The 17,274-nt window shown below is 41.8% G+C and overlaps 1 protein-coding gene across 1 annotated transcript in view; it reads right to left on the reverse strand.

Moving 5' to 3' along the window:
* LOC131233683 (uncharacterized) overlaps window positions 1-17,274 on the reverse strand; it is a 23,929-nt gene continuing 6,655 nt past the window's right edge. Inside the window, exon 2 of the mRNA XM_058230473.1 lies at window positions 1-372. Within this exon, the coding sequence (XP_058086456.1) occupies window positions 1-372 (372 nt within the window). The remainder of the gene's footprint in view (window positions 373-17,274) is intronic.

Consider the following 17,274-nt stretch of genomic DNA (forward strand, 5'->3'; position numbering starts at 1 on the left):
TCAAACCCTTCCTCCATATTGAACTTCATGAGTAATCTTCAAAGCGTGTTCTTCTTCAACATGAGAACTCATATGTTGTTCATGCACAAGCAGGCTTCTTTGCAACTCATCAATGGTTAAGGTGTCGGTATCATTAGACTCCTCAATGGAGCACACAACATAATCAAACTTGGGAGTCATGGATCTAAAAATCTTTTCAACTACAGCAACTTCTCCCTTGTCCTCACCATTTGCTTTCATCTTGTTGGCTATGGTAAGGGTCTGAGCAAAATACTCATTCACAGATTCTCCTGCCTTCATGTGGAGAATTTCAAACTCCTTCCGAAAAGCTTGCAAGTGTACACGCTTTACTCGTGTTGAACCTTGATATTTCTGCCTCAAAGAATCCTATATGTTCTTGTATTCTTGTTAAGAATCGTCTCTAGGATAGAATGATCTGATGCTTGAAATAGATAGTTCTTTGCTTTCAAATCTTTCAACTTCTAATCTTCAATGTTCTTCCTCTAGGCATCCGTGAGAACAACACCTTCTGCTGCTGTAGGAATCCCATTCTCCACCAAGCCCCAGTACTCCTTTGAACGTAAAAAGTTTTCCATGAGCATCGCCCAATAATCATAGTACCCATCAAATTTCGAAACTGCTGGCTACACAAATGAACTCTCTGCCATTATACTTTGATTACTGCACATGTAGAAGACTGTCGCTTCTAATTTTAATCAGGCCCTGTGATGGAGCTCTGATACAAAATGTTAAAAACCAGAAACACTTCTGAAAAGACAATGGAATTGGGAGAAATCTCTATCATTTATTGAAGAACAAACTTGGCTATTATACAGCCTTACAGAACAAACTGAAAACAAAAATAACAACCCACGTCTAACAGATCCTGATAACGTGGGATGACTAATTCAAACAAACAACCATCCCTTAACAATAGGGACTTAGTAACTGAGTGGTAACAAACCACTAAAAACAACCTAACATCTAGAATAACAAAGCCTAACACTTTGCACCTAGCATCGCATTTAAGGTTTGAAAGTCGGTTTCAAAGGGCTAACCCATATAGGCCAATATGGGTAAGTACAGGCTTATTAGCCCAATTTTGATCTTATTGTGTCAAATAAAGTATTTGGAGTTTCTTGATCACTGTGATATTATATACTCATGCACCATCTACCATGTGTCCCATAATCTATACAGTTCAAATGGTTGTCTATAAGTGCCAGATATCATGATGATTAAGTCACTACCATTCCATAATCCTAATATTTCAACAAACAAGTGTCCAGGAATTGAAGGCTGCGATTGATTAACCAATTTGATTTTAACACCATGATTTAGAACACTTTGGACTCCATAATTTAGTAAATTAATTGAGCTAATGTATGCCATGTGTACATTTACAAGTATCAAATGGCTCCCTTGAGGCTAATTAGTGTTTCAGGATCACATGTTTGATCGTATGATCCTTGAAGACACCAAATATCATTTAATTTTATAGCCTTTTGATGACCTTGTAAAGTGAGCCGGAGTGCCAACAACTAATCTATCTCAACTAAAAGTTCTTTATGTTTAAGGATGTGTTAGAGCAAGTACGAACCTTAAGTACCACTCTAATATGGATATGATGAATCTTTCAATTTCTAAACTTGCAAGTAATTTTACCAATGTAAGTGACCAAATAATCTAGTAGAGAAATATATATATCACACCTAAACATGCTCTCGTAGGTTGGGTGATTGACGTAAGGACGAATGTGATGAGGTCGATCACCGTCTTCCTCAAGGATAACTACTTCGAATCCACAAGAAAAAAAAGTAAAAAATAAAAATAATATTCTAGAAAATTTGTAAATTGATTGATGATTGAATAAACAAGTTTGCACTCTTTTAAATAGGGATATCGAGTCATGGAAGAAGTTTCAGAATTAAACTACAACTAAAACTCCTGGAAATCGCAACTTACTATTTATAGACAGTCGTAATTCTTATAGTGCACATGGTTTTTGGCCAAAAATAATAAGTGTCCTATTTAGCCTAACCATGATATTCCCCTAACTATTCTAAGCACTTTTCATGTTGGGCATAACTCCTACAGCCCAACGGTTAAAGAGTTATAATCAAACTAAAAATTACCATAAATAGTAAAAATGAAATTAAAACATGATTTCAACTGTCGATCTCATGGTATTTTGCAAATTTGGCATAGGCAACCCAGCATAGCATGGTTGGGTGGCTAAAATAGCTCGTCCTATCTCAAAATTATGTATTGTAAGGCCCATATCCTAGTTCGTACTGTTCCGTCAACTCCCGCGATCCTTCCCAATGAATTTCGGTGACCCACGACCTATAATCGACGCTTGCACATGACCTTAAGTCGTATCCCATAGATCTGAGTCGGCTTAATCCGACACTTGTACCATTGCGACCGCACCATCGCCGCAATTCCAACGCCACGTCTTGCATCCCGATCGGATACCCAGGCCAAGAGATGTGGGCCCGCGTTCCGTTCGAGAAAACAACCGTGCGTTTACCTTTCTCCACAAGTCAAGCAATCTACCCCAAAAGTCAACAAGTCTCTCACCTCACCCATCACTCACCTCACATCCATCACCCATCACTCTCTCTCCTTACAATCCTCCCTCTCTCTCTTTCTCTTCACATTTTCCAAACAAGGAAAAATGGTGGATGTCTAAGCTTTCCCAAGAGAGAAAAGTGTTGTGTGTGGCCCACTTTCCACTCCAAAATCCTTCATCCTAGCCATTCCTTTCTCATCATCTTCCATTAAAGAAAGGCACAAGGAGATCGGCGTTCCATCAGACCAAGAAGATCAAACGGTGAGTGTTTTTATAGGCATACATTTCATGTTTTTATGATGGGCCAAGTAAGGCCTACCAATTGATGGTATAAATCTCACTTTGGACCTTAGATGTGGTCAATGGTCCACCCTGATTCTCATGATCATTCCATGATGGGGCCATTCTCCATGGACCCCATCATGATGTTTATTTTCCTTGCATGGATAGAGTCATCTAGACCTTGCATTTCGGTGGAGAAAGGATCTTCACCGTTGATTATGATCGGTGGGCCCATATGCAATGGGTCCCACTTGATGTATGTTGTAAATCATGGAAGGGAGGGCCCATAGTTCCGGGGTCCCTCCATCACTCGATCTTTCTCTTTCTCTTTCTCTCTTTTTCCCTTGTTGATGGCCCATGATGTGTGCATTTATCCAAGTCGTCCACCTTCGTGGGACCCACTTGATGGACGTGTTAGATCTACACCATCCAAGCCATGTGGGCCCTACCTTGGGGTAATGGGAAAACATAAATATCTGATTGGCCCAAATCAAGTGGGCCCTGACCATGTGGGAACTACCTTGATAATATATGTACATAGCCCATCCAGCGTCCCTGGACACTGGATGAGGGTGTTGTGGAGTGTGAACAGACTGTGTATGTACTAAAATAAATAAATAAATAAAATGTTAGCTTGGTTATGCTTTTTGGGTGGGCCACTCATGCAGGCCCCACCTTAATGTATGGGTCCAATCCACGCCGTCCATCCCATTCCCTAGATCATTTTAGGCATTGAGCCGAAAAATGAAGTCAATCCGACTTTCTAGCGGGCCATAGCTTAGAAAACAGTATTTTCTACCGTCGAAATCCATCATGATGTTTCTGTACCCCAAAATATATCGAATATTGGGCTTGATGGGTCTGTCTTGAGCAGTAAAAACCAACGGGTGGAGTGGATTTCACTGATGCGAGCCCCACCTAGGAAAAACTTTTGAAAAACAAAAAAAATAAAAAAAACAAAAAAAAACATGCAACGCCTGCTGCTGCAGCATCAGCAGCGCCGTGATGGGTAAGAGAGGTAGGGACCCTAGGTCCCAGTATGCCAAAAATCAGCCATGTACACGGCTCAGGTGGCCCACGTCATAAGAAACAGTGTGATTGAACGTCTACCATTGAAACCCTTGTTGGGTAACAGAAGTTTTGGATTATTATGAAATTTGTTTTTCCCCTTGATTCAGGTCCGTATGACCTTATCGGCAGATTGGATGGTAGGTAAACATTATGGTGGGCCCCACGTGGGACCACTGACATATGTATTATATTCACACCTTCCACATGTGTGAACCCACCTGATATTTATATTTTGTCTGTCCCTTTTCAGGACGTGGAACCCACCCTGCACATGCTGCACGTGTGGGGGTGGGGCCTACCTATGATATAGGTATTGTATACACAACCGTCTGTCCATCCAAACGGTGGATTACACCATGATGTATATGTTTTATTTACACCGTCCGTGGTGCATGGGCTTTATCCTGACCGTCCATCTGTGCGGACCCCACGTAAAGTATATGTTATATCAAACTGTCTATCTGTGGGGTCGAGCAGCTGCTGCTGCTTAACGTCAGCAAGTGCTGCATGGACCCACCATGATTTATGTATTTTATCAATGTTGTCCATCTATGGGACCCACCATGATGCATGTGTTGCATCCAAACCGTCCAACCCTTTAGTAAGCTCGTCTTACAGCTTGATACTAAAAATAAGTCAGATATAAAGTTCAAGTGGACCCCACCATTTAAAGTAGTGGACAGTGACGTCCACCGTTCAAACTTCTAAGGGCCACCGTAGTTTTCAATGAAGCTGATATTTGTTTTCACTTCATATACCTCTATGTTAACTTATGAATAGGTCGGATCTCAAAAATACATAAGGGTGGGCCCGATTGATATACATTAAGCCCATTTGATTCGGCCCATTGATATAACCCGTTTGATGTATTTGAGGCCCATTGTGATGTATTAGGGCTCGTGGGTTGAGGCCCATTGTGATATATTTGGGGCCCATGGGTTGATGCCCATTGTGATGTATTAGGGCCCGTGGGTTGAGGCCCATTGTGATGTATTCAAGGTTCATGGTTGAGGCCCAGTGCGATGTATGTATGGCCCTTTAAGTTGTGTATGAATTCCTTGTATGGGCCACTCCTTGGGAGCAATGTTGGTTAAATGGCCACATTGTTAGGCAATGATGATTTAATGTCCATATTGTGACCTTCCCTTAGGCCTTGTTAGGCCCATTCTCATTATTCTCTTAGTGGGTTAACCCAAATAAGTGGGCCCCATTCACCATGGACGGATGGCTCCGTGCTACCGAATTTGATATAACCACGGCCGAGGGCCAATCTTTATATTATGGTTGATCGGTTGTTCATCTATGGACCCCGCCTTGTTTATGTGCCGGTTGTCGGTATCGATTATCGATTATGATTGTCGGTGCCGATTATCGATGCATATTATCATTGCCGATTGTCAATACCGATCATTGGTGCCGATTGTCGAGGCCAATTCCTATTGTCGAGGTCGATTCCGATTGTTGAGGTCGATTCCGATTGTCGAGGCCGACTCTGATTGTCGATGTCGATTCCGATTGTTGAGGTTAACTCTGATTGTCGATGTCGATTCCGATTGTTAAGGCCGATTATATAGGCCGGTTATCGATACCGATTATGAGTATGTGATAGCATAGCATCATGATACCTACACCTTGGGGCCCACCTAGGTGATGTATCTGTCGCACCGTCCAGCATGGGATGGTGGGCCTGCTATGATGTACGTGTTTCATCCCTCCTATCCCCGTGGGACAGAGGTGATGTATGTGCCTTATATCCTGACCACCTATGGGACGTGGACCCCACACAAAGTACGTTTTATGCACATCATCCGTGGGATGTGTGATCTACCTTGATGTGTGATTTCATCCACGCTGTCCAGGGACAGGGGACCATCGTGATATATGTTTTATCCTTGTTGTCCATCAGTCTTCAGGGCCCACTTGCTTTATGTGCAAGGCTCACCTGTGACTTATATTTGAGGGCCGATGTGATGTATTTATGACCCATGTGCCGAGGCTCATTGTGATGTATGTGTGGCCCATGAGTGAGGCCCGATGTGATGTATTTATAGCCCATGTACCGAGGGCCATAGTAATGTGTATTAGGCCCATGCCATGCGGCCATTACAAAGCATATTAAACCCATGTCATGCGGCCCATTGTGATGTGTATTAGGCCCAGGTATGTGGCCCATTATGATGTATTTGTGGCCCATTTGATAAGGTCCATTGTGATGTATTTGTGGCCCGTATGGCGAGACCCGATGTGGTGTATATGTGGCCCTTAAGTGAGGCCTAACGCGATGAAAGTGCGGACCGATGTAATGTGTGATTTCACTATAATGTATGTAATGATATTTATGTGGGCCACTGCTTGGGAGCGATGTTGGTTAAATGACCACATTGATTGGCAATGATGGTTAGATGTCCACATTGTGACCTTCCCTTGGGCCTATTGTGAGGCTCATTCTTGTTATGAGTAGGCTGTCTAAGCCTATCCTTGATATGAGGAAAGTATACCATTATCATATAGCATGCTTAGTATAGCTTCATGACCCATGCCCACGCGTATCATATGTATGTCTGATATGATGAATGATTGATCATAACACATGCCATTGGGTGGGTTATTATGGGACTCCCCAATAAGAGGAGTTGCTCAAATGAGCACATGGTACGTGCAAGTTTGATGCATGACTGGATGGTATGACTCATGCATCTCGCATTTTGTGATATGACTACGATATGCCCCAGCGACATCAGGGCCGTAGCCTCTGCAGGCATATCGTGGATGGCCAGATGGGACACCAGAAATCTATTCTACATGGGATGCTATAGATATCCTTGGGTGAAAGTCCCAAAACCCTCTTGGTTCTAGAGGTTGCTCCAACGTCTAGACCGAGTGGATACATGAGCGCATGGGGGCTGTATATCGTTAGACCACGTCTCCCACTATGTCGTGGTCGGTTGAAAGGGGGTACGACCTTACCTACCCGAGAGGAGGGGGCAATACTAAGCTGAGTCTGACCAACTCGAGGAATGGGTCTGTTATCGATGAGTCAGGTTCGATATTGGCAGGCCGATAGTGAGGTCTCTTTCACTCACCTTGTTGCGCGCGAAGGGGCGGTAATCTGGTTTGGAGTGTAATAGACTCCGGTGATTCTCCAGAGAGTAACCGTACTGATATGTGGACTTATTGAGCATGAATTGCACATTCATTCATTCATTATCTACTCGGGTTGGTGGTACATAACTATTTGTTACATGTACCTTCGCATGGCCAGGATTTCGGTTGGGCGTGCGACTAACCTGAGATTAGGAGTTTACCACATTGAGTCTGACTATCCAAATTTAGGTATGAGACTGGTTTGGATAAAAATCCCTTGTGGTTGACCCCATAGCCTGCGATACTACGAACTATCATCCCGACTTCATACTCCAGCATGGTCATTTCATTTACACTGCATATTACATTGCATCCGCAGTACTTAACATTTTGGGTTACTATGTTTCTGCACTTATATGGCCTAGACAGACTTAGCAGGATTTATATATTGCATTGTACCCTTGACATCTGATATTTAGCTCTCTTTGACTCCTCGTTTGTATAGCTGATCTATATTGCATACTCTGATATTGTATGACTTGTGGACTTACCGGTATAATTTCGCTTACTCTGATATCGTATCTTGTCAGTATTTCCGTTTATTCCATTGTATGATTTATGGCATTGTATTGCATACTTGACACTTACCTTGTGCACACATTTTCACCAGCCTCTAAACTTTCTATAAGCTTATGCACGATAGATGCGTATAGGTGGCGTTAGGTTGTAGCAGTGTTGAGCTTGGAGCGTACAGCAGACTTTTGAAGCTCTGATTTTTGACATATGTATTTTCCTTTCAGTATCGTATTCAAATGTTTATATTAGTGGATATGTGATGATGATGTTGCCTTTGTGATTTGGGTAAACTTGTGGTTATGCTTGTTATGAAACAAATGTACTTTAAAAATTCTCCTTATAGGATCCTAAGATCGGAATCTAGTGTATGGACGTTGGAAGCCGAGAATGGGGTACTACGGAGGCTGTCGGTACCGGATTCAACCATCGAGATTCCTATGAATCCAATTTTCAGGTTTGGGGCGTGACATGTATGGTACGTCCGATAGCTCTTTCCGATTTGCGGATACGTCTGTTTTAAGTTCTGACGGTTTAGATCACTTTTGTCGTCGACCAGACCTTTTCTTATCCATCTTGGCCATGAAAGTATCCGCGACCCGCTCTACATCAGTGATGGGCCCAAAAAGCTTTCAATGGGTGGTATTTTCATCCAATTGATATATATCTTATGGCCTACTTGAGTTATATATCAAACTCATTTTGGGATCATGTTTTGTAATGAACGGGTGAAATTGATACATGATTTAGATGTCTCACAAGCATTAAAGTAAGGGCCATATCATGCAATTTGCATCTGGTAGGTTCATGGAATCTTCGGAATTTAGGCATATAATCCATCTGAAGAAGGGTGCAACTAACCAGTGGTTTGGATCATAGAAACATAGGACCACTCTATGTTGTTCCAAGCCTCAGGACCCTACAACTCCAATGTGATGGATTATGGAGATCTAGCTCTTTAAAAATGAGAAATTTATCTAAGCTAAAACTGCACATATACACGCACCAAATATAAAATAACTTCGAGGGCACACAGCATACAGGGTAAGGTTTCTGAGTGCCCATCAAGTGGGCCCATCGCTCATTCTGTCCGAGCAACAACAGCTAAATTAGCAACAATAGCCATATTGGGCCGTTGGATCCTTACCCTTGCTCAGGTAGTAGACTCTAATGAGTTTCAACACCCGGTCAAGGGTTCGAGTATCCATAGGTGGTGAAATCCCACTACAGCATAAGTGTGCGAGGGCGTGTGTGCGTGTGTTTAAAAAAAAAAAAGAAAGGAAAAAGAAGAAGCCAGATTGGGCCGCTGACGAGGTGAGACAAACATGGATGTGTATTGCGTGGTGAACTTGACACTAGTACTGGGACATTGTTGGACTTGATTAGCCTTTGTGTCACTGTTAAAAATGAAGCCCATGCAATTTATTCTCATTTGAAAATGATTATGTCCAACACTAAATCTACCGCTCCCAAGTCTAGGTGCGCCCTAACCTCACCCAAGATAGGGTGGCCCTTATATGTGGGGCCCACCTTGTTTCATATATTATACATTTACATTGTCTACTCATTTTGCTAGATTATTTTAGGACATGAGCCTAAAAATGAAGCAAATCCAAATCTTAGGTGGACCATGCTATGCATTTGTACCAATTTTTAACGCCCTTAACTTGAACTAATGAAAGGCTAGTTACCACGTGTTGGCACTTCGAGATTAATATTGGGAAAATTTGTACTCTCGCTTGAGAGTATCTTCTTTTGATCTTCCTTCGACGTTATAAGTTCGATTATTAATGTGAAGGCATGAACCATTATACCATTGCCAGGAGAACGAATTAACAAACGTCACATGACTATAATCATTACACTGATTAATGAGGCAGTGTGCCGAGCACAGCTATAACAGACTCGTTGAGATAATAGATCTTATCATATATTTGACAATGACATCTTCAACAAAGCCATCTCACATGGTCCTTTCAAAATGGAAAATCTTTCTATGGATATTTTAAAACTCTATAACATTTAAGAAGGCTTTGAATATAAAAAAATCCAACCGATATTATGACAAATCTGATTTCAATTCAAGCTTGAAAGTCCGTTGAGATAAATGTATCAATCAGATGATCTGGTCCCAACTCATGGTTTAATATGAATAAATAAAATGTGAGAATGACTAGATATTTCTAGTGTCAAATCCCTCCAGCACTCCAAACCATCTTATGGTGAATTATGAAAGTATATGTAGTTATTTGATTTAGATCGTCTAACCCCTTAATGCAGAGGAGGTGAGCCACCAAATGAGTGGTCATGATTGATTTGAGGTTTGGAGTCAACTCTTGGGCTCCCATAATCTTAATATGATTGTTTTTATTGGAGGGATTTTAATGTTCTTAGATCCGATCTTTAGTCGGTCAAAAAGATTTCCAGAATATGACCAACTACAAGAATAAGATCCAAAAGACCAATAAATTTTGGATCCGTCCAAGAGATTTTCATATCTAGAAAGTGTGAAAGATTCAACATTAAAAATATAATAATTTATAGAACCTTTTACCTCCTCAACAAGATATAAAAGGAACACACGAAAAAGTGGTTGAAGCCCCACATTAAACATATCTATATACTTTGCATTTATTTTAGTATTACCTAGCCTATTTATATCTTAAAATGTTATTACTTAACAACTTCTGCTAATACTTTATAAGTGGATTTAAATATGTACGACCTTAAGTTGTAGATTTATGATCAATTAAATTCTAATTTCGCTGATCATACTCATTTAGTCACATCCTGCTAACTAATTACATTGATTGTTGTTCCGATAAATAGTATAGGTATTTATCTAAATTTTTTATTTTGGTTGAATAACACTTCGTTGATTATAATAAACCATACATCTAAATACTAATAAAATCGGCATTGTTTACTTTATTTTATTTATTTATGCATTTTTGTTATTCCAAGAAATATTGAGCTAAAAGTATTGATAAAAAAAATAAAAAATCTTAAATTTGTAGATTCAGTTAATTTTCATAAGATAAAAAGAATCCAATCAGAAGAGTTAATCCTTACCCTTTCACAATTCACCTTAATGCTGAACATAATTGATAGTTGAGAGGATGTTTGGATGGAACGCCGATAACCCAGTTTAATTGAGTTGGCCATAACAATATGAAACGATGGTAATTAAATGCCCAGCCATTAAAAACTTCTTAATGCCCATGGTACTATTTCTGTAATGTTTATTGCTCATCTCACCAGTTGATAGTGTCATACAAGTGTAGATGAAAGGGAAAAAACAAGTGTCAGCTTAATCAAGGGGTTAAAAAAAAAACAAATGTCGACGACCCCTGTTTCCTTAGCCTAGTCCATTTGCAGCTTGGGCCTGCTTCATTTCTGTGCTCATGGCATGTATCATTTTTAGATGAGGCTGGAGCCGCACCTGTTTCACTCATCTCTAAAAGCGGCACCCGCCCCAACCAAATCCTGACTCGTACCAACACCAATCGCTGGATCATTACAAACTCCCAAGTCCTCTAAACATACACTCATCGAGCATTGCTCATTGATTATTGCATCATAACCGTTCATAGCGTGGCCCACGGGCTATACTTTGGTTCGATGGATAGGCTAGAAGCGTTCCCGGTGAACACCCGTGTGACTCACACGCGTACAACGTCGGCACGTATGTGTGACTCAACTTTGGCGAGTGTGAACGCGCAGCTACAGAGCAGTCGTCGACCACTTAAATATCTTCTCATTTATTATTATCGCTGGCAACTGGCAAGGGAAGCGGATTGGCTGATGTACCACACACCAGCTATGGAATCGGATTGCGTACTGAGTTACTCAGTACGCTCTTCGCGTACTGAGTTACCCAGTACGTTGGGCCCATCGTGAATGCATTTAGTTTATCCACACCGTCCATCCGTTTTTCCAGATCATTTTAAGGGTTGAGACCAAAATTTAAATGTATCAAAAGCTCAAGTTGACCATACCACAGGAAACAGTGAAAGTATTGATTTCCACCATTGAAACATTCCTAAAGCCTACAGTCGTGTTTATTTGTCATCCAACTAGTTCATAAGATCATATAGATATAATGAAGGGAAAAAACAAATATAAGGTTGATCTAAAACTTTTGTGGCCCCGAGAACTTTTCAACGGTGAGTTTCATGTGGTGTGTTCCGCTTGAGTTTTTGATATCCTCCATTTTTGGACTGAACCCTGAAAATTATCTGGTAAAATGGATGGACGGAACGGATGAAATGCATGAATGACAGTATGCCCCACAGGGTTTACTCAGTACGCAATCCGCTTCCCCAGCTATGTAGCTGCCGTAGGTATGTGTCGTGCGAAGCCGAGCACTGACGCTCCTCGAACTCTGTGTCGCAACGAACGGTTCAAAGGAGATCAAAGTTACATGGGACCTACAGTGATGTATTTATTATATCTACACCGTTTGTATATTTTTAGAGTTCATTTTTGAGCGTTATCCAAAAATGTGCCACGTACAAAGATCAGCTGGACCACACCAAAAATAGCAGCGGAGATAATGATATTCACCAATTAAAAATTTAATAGGGCCCACCACAACGTTTATTTTCCATCAAATCTGTTCATAAGGTCACAAAGACCCGTATGAAGAGGAAAATAAAAATTCAATTGATCTAAAACTTCTCTTGCCCCAAAAAGGGTTTCAATGGTAGATGTTCAATCCCCCACTTCTTTTTGAAGTGTGGTCCACTTGATAGTTATATTTGTCTTAGCTTTCGTCTAAATTCTTAAGACGATCTTTACAGATGAATGGACAGTTTGGATACAACACATACCTCATGATCCGATCCACCTAACTTGCTGACGTCAATACAGCAGTTACATAGCTGCGGTGAGTACACCAGCCAATCCGCTTCACTGGCAATAGGGCAATGATATAATACATTCGTATCTATTATAATATGATATTGATCTACTTTTCTCTTTACGCGGAAGGATGATAAATAAATAAAGACTGTATAATTATCGGAACATACGATGGATGGAACATATATAAAATGTTTAGTAAAAAATATTTTCTGAAGAAGCAGATCTATGGACTTTAAATGGGCGGTAGAAGCAATAAAAGTAAAAGTCATCAATTTAGTGAAGAAAATCCAGAAAACGGGATAAATATTATTGTATTTATCGTTTAATTTTTAAAAAGCAGACATCTAAGGTATGTTCCACTAGATGGACGGTGATGATACAAAGCATACTATTCCATGTGGACGGAACAAGGTTGTCGTACCATATACAAACGGCTCCATGGATGATTTCTTCCGCTACCGTCCCCATCGCGGATTGCGTACTACCCCCGCCCGCCCACAGAACTGCCCGTTCGGAGCAAGGGACGGGCGGGGGTTGTACGCAATCCGCATCCTACCGTCCCTGTCTTCGTAAGACAAAGCCAATGAGAAATTTACGACTGTCGACCCCATCTTTAATCCATTGGATATTCTTGAAGCAATACAAACTTAATATACGCACTTAGACCTTTTCGTACGGACGACAAATTCCAGGACGAAAATACCCCTCCTTTTCACGGGAACGGATTGGGTACTCCCCGTGCCACCCGCCAATGGCAGATCACCGGTGGTCTATGGGCCCCACCATGATGTATTCTTTTCATCCATGCCGTCCATATATTTTTTTAGATCATTTTATGGTATGAGACCAAAAATGAGGTATATCAAAATCTCAAGTGTACCACATTACAGGAAACAGTGTTGAATGAGTGTTAACCATTAGAAACTCAGGTGGAGCCCACTATGATGTTTGTGAGAAATCCTCCCCGTCTAAGTTCATTCATAGGGTCACAAAGACCTGGATGAAGAGGAAAAACAAATTTCATAATGATCCAAAACTTCTATAACCCTTCAAAGGTTTTCAATTGTAGATGTTCAATTCCTCACTGTCTTTTACAGTGTGGTCCACTTGATAGTTAGATCTATCTTATTTTTGGTCTCAAGCCTTAATATGAGCTCGCCAAATAGATGGATGGTTTTGATATAATAAAGACTTTATTATAGAATGTAACGCCCCGACTTTTCAGGACCCGAGTATATGACCCATTTCCTAAAAACCCGAATGTTAACCTTAAAGGATGATCAAATTTGAGTATACATTTTTTTCTTTCATCAGAGTAAGCAAATGAGCGTAGTGTGGACAAATCGACATAAAGGAAAATTTCATTATCATTCAAATATACAAGAAGCTGCCCATAATGACTTATACAAACCAATGTCTCTGAATTTAAACAAGTACAAGATTTACATGATTTAATAGATGAAGAATAACAGAAAACATATAAATATAAGCCACAAGATAATGCAGCTCATCCAGGCAAATACAGTCATGCATTCCTGGCGATCGTACCATGCTCATCATCAAGTCTGAACATGCATATCACTTAAGCCGCCTGTACTACCTGTACGGTTGTATATTTGATGGATGAGTGGTTAACTCAGTATGAATTCCTGTAACACCCCGTACCTTTGGTACTCGGGTGTTACCTTTTAAACCCACAATTATTAAAACTCGAGACCCGTCAACCTAATGACTTAACTTAATACGCACAGCACAGGATTTCCCTAGTGGCATTGAGACAATCTGCCACGACTCCAGAGACTCAGCTTACACTCCACACCGATCAAAATGGTAAACAAGATCGAATGACTTAAGCCAGATCACTTTTTAAGGCAACTTATGTTGGCATTATTTCAAAAACTCAATCCACGAAAAACAGCAGATAACCAACAGGGTATCTATGCGTTGTAGACACGTATTTAACCGTTGAAAACAAGTATCGAACTCTCTTGATCATCAGATTACAACATTCGGGCCAAATTTAGCCTTGAACGGTATGATATGGCCCACCTGGGTCTTAGCCCTGCCCTAAAAAGAGCCAGGACTCTTATGACGAGTCCCCAAGAGAGTTGAACGGGGAAGATCAAGCACCTGAGTCACGGTGGGCCCCCAAAGCTAGGCGCACGCACACCTTAAATGCTAATACACGAGGTGCACTGAGCGGCCACTTGTGGTCAAATAGTGTCTAACCGAACTCAAACACCAACTTCTCAAAGAAGGTTCCCACTAACACGCCATTTGAATCAGTCGACCTTTGAGCTTCAAAGTGGCCCACCCTGGCCGCTTTCCGGACAATCTAAACCGTTCATTTCACTCACATGGGTCCCCTAATCAAAACTGTATAAGGGTTTAGACCCGCTCATAAGAACAAGTGAGATGAGGATGGACCGTCCATTCCCTCATCATGAAGCTAGGCAGAAATGTCTGAGGCTTCTCTTTTTTTTTTTAGGTTAGGGAGGGCGGCGACGCGGCCGCTATCTCCCGAGGCCGCATTAACACCTACCGTCAACCTTCTCTCTCTCTCTCTGCCTATATAAGGTGAGACTTAGCTCCCTTAGACTCCGCACCAAGAGAGAGAGAGAAATCAGAGAAAGGAGAAAATAAAGGAAGAGGAAGAAAACAGAGGGAGTTTTTGGTGAGCTTAGAGCGCACTGCCCCAACTCAGTCCGTGAAAACCGGACCGAGCCGAGTCAGTGTGGGGCCATAGCCACACCACTTGAGAGGTGGGAGAAAAAGAGAAAGTGAGAGAAGAGAGGAAGTTAGTGAGGGTGGTGGGTGCTTACGCGCCAGCCCAAGTTCGGGTCGGACCCAACGATGGAAGGTAGAACCTTTCCCTCCCTTTTTGTTAAAGAAACTCTAAAATAAACCCACACTAAGCTCCATCACACCTCACCTTGGCTGAAAAACACCAGAAGTAGGGACTGTGCTCATGACCAAGGTCAGGCTCTGTTTTGAAGATAAATATAGCCTGCGTTCGGACACCGTTTCAAGACCGAACAAACCCGAGTGCAAGCCTTGTTTGGAGCCAAACAATGGCGTGGGAATGGCCTTAAGGTGAAGGCTGAAACTCGGTCCTGGGACGGCTTACAAATGGACTCTGTTAAGCTGCTGCACGTCCCAAAAATCAGACCGAAAACCAGAGAGAAAGCGCCCCGCTTCGGCCGTTTTCTTGGCTAAAAGAGATGGCAGCCACCATGCCACCATTTAGACATCAACATGAGCGTAAAATGGTCAGGAAATGGGGCGTGTTGGAGCCAGAAAATAAGGCGGGAGCGGCCTCCAAAATAGCCTGCAACAAAGGCTGTTTCATGTCATTTGCTAGGGACAGCCCAAGGCATGTTACAGGGGAGCTGTATTGCATGTGGGCTTCACCAAAATGCAGGTGGGCCTCACCTAAAACCGATGGAATGCCCGAAATATGGGCTCTGTGCAAGTGCTGGTAGGTCGCACCCTGCGTTAGCAGGTGGACCTCACCCTACCACGATTGGTGGGCCATGTATGTGGCCCCACCTTGGTGACGTGGGTCACCCAGGCCGTCCATCAAAGAACGTTAGGCCCTGGGCAGTTTGCCTTACATGTTGAAAAAAATAATTAAAAAAAAAAAAACAATGGTAATCATAAATAACATATAATAAGAAAATAAGAAAATAGTACGTATTTATAATGCTATATATGTTATGGTGGGCCCCACGTGGGACCCACCTGTTGTGATTATATGGAGTCTCTCTCCATTACATATAACATATAATAAAATAATATGTGGGCCCCACACCCATGTGGAACCCACGTTGTTATAATATACACATGTATTGTATATATGAGGTGGCCCTACGTGGGACCCACCTATTGTGACTAGCTGGAATACCATCCAGTGCATGTAGCATATAATAAAATATTATATGGGGTCCCACATCCACGTAGGACCCAACAGGAGCATATGTCCGTACATATAATATGTATATATTCTATGATGGCTACACCACGTGGGAGGAGCTCCACTGATGGACGTACTCCATCCTATCCGTCTATCCATTTGTCGAGCTTGTATTTATGGCAGTGGGCCATGTATGTGGACCCCACCCTGATATGGGTGATTCATCCAGACCAACTATCTGTGCAGTGGACCCCACCATGATATATGAAAATATCCACAGCATTGAACGGTGGGTGCGTTTGGCGGGCATACCTCACACTAGTTACATAACTGTTGTATGTCACTAGCAGCCAATGAGGGCCCCGTACATAATGTTTGTATTAGATCTAAACCATCCGCCCATTGATGGACCACCATGATGTATATGTTGTAATCTTCACCATCCAAATAACTGGACAGTGGCCCCACACCGACACTTATGTTGCAATCCAAACCGTCCATCCCATTTGGTGAGCTTACCCTAAGGTTTGAGGCAAAAATAAGACAAATTCATCAGGAGGACCGCGGTGCATAGTGGAGATTAAATGTCCAACATTGAAGCCTTTTAGGTCACAGAAGTTTTGGGATTAACGTGATAATTAATTATTTTTCCTGGTCCAAATCCCTGTGACCTCAAGAGTGGCTTCGATAGAAAATAAAACATCATGATGGCCCTGTGGGGTCCAACAATAGAGATCATTACTACCATTATTATTTGAAATATTGTTCAGGTGGTCCTTCAGCTTGATCTGTCCCTTTGAAGAATGCTCTAGATAGCCTCTAAAGACGAAATGCAATAGATGTCATGATGAGCCCATTGGCCTATAGAATAAGTACACCATCCACCCGACTCGATGCATAGGCCAGTCAC

The sequence above is a fragment of the Magnolia sinica genome, chromosome 18 (assembly GCF_029962835.1).
Source record: "Magnolia sinica isolate HGM2019 chromosome 18, MsV1, whole genome shotgun sequence".
In the NCBI taxonomy this organism is placed as follows: domain Eukaryota; kingdom Viridiplantae; phylum Streptophyta; class Magnoliopsida; order Magnoliales; family Magnoliaceae; genus Magnolia; species Magnolia sinica.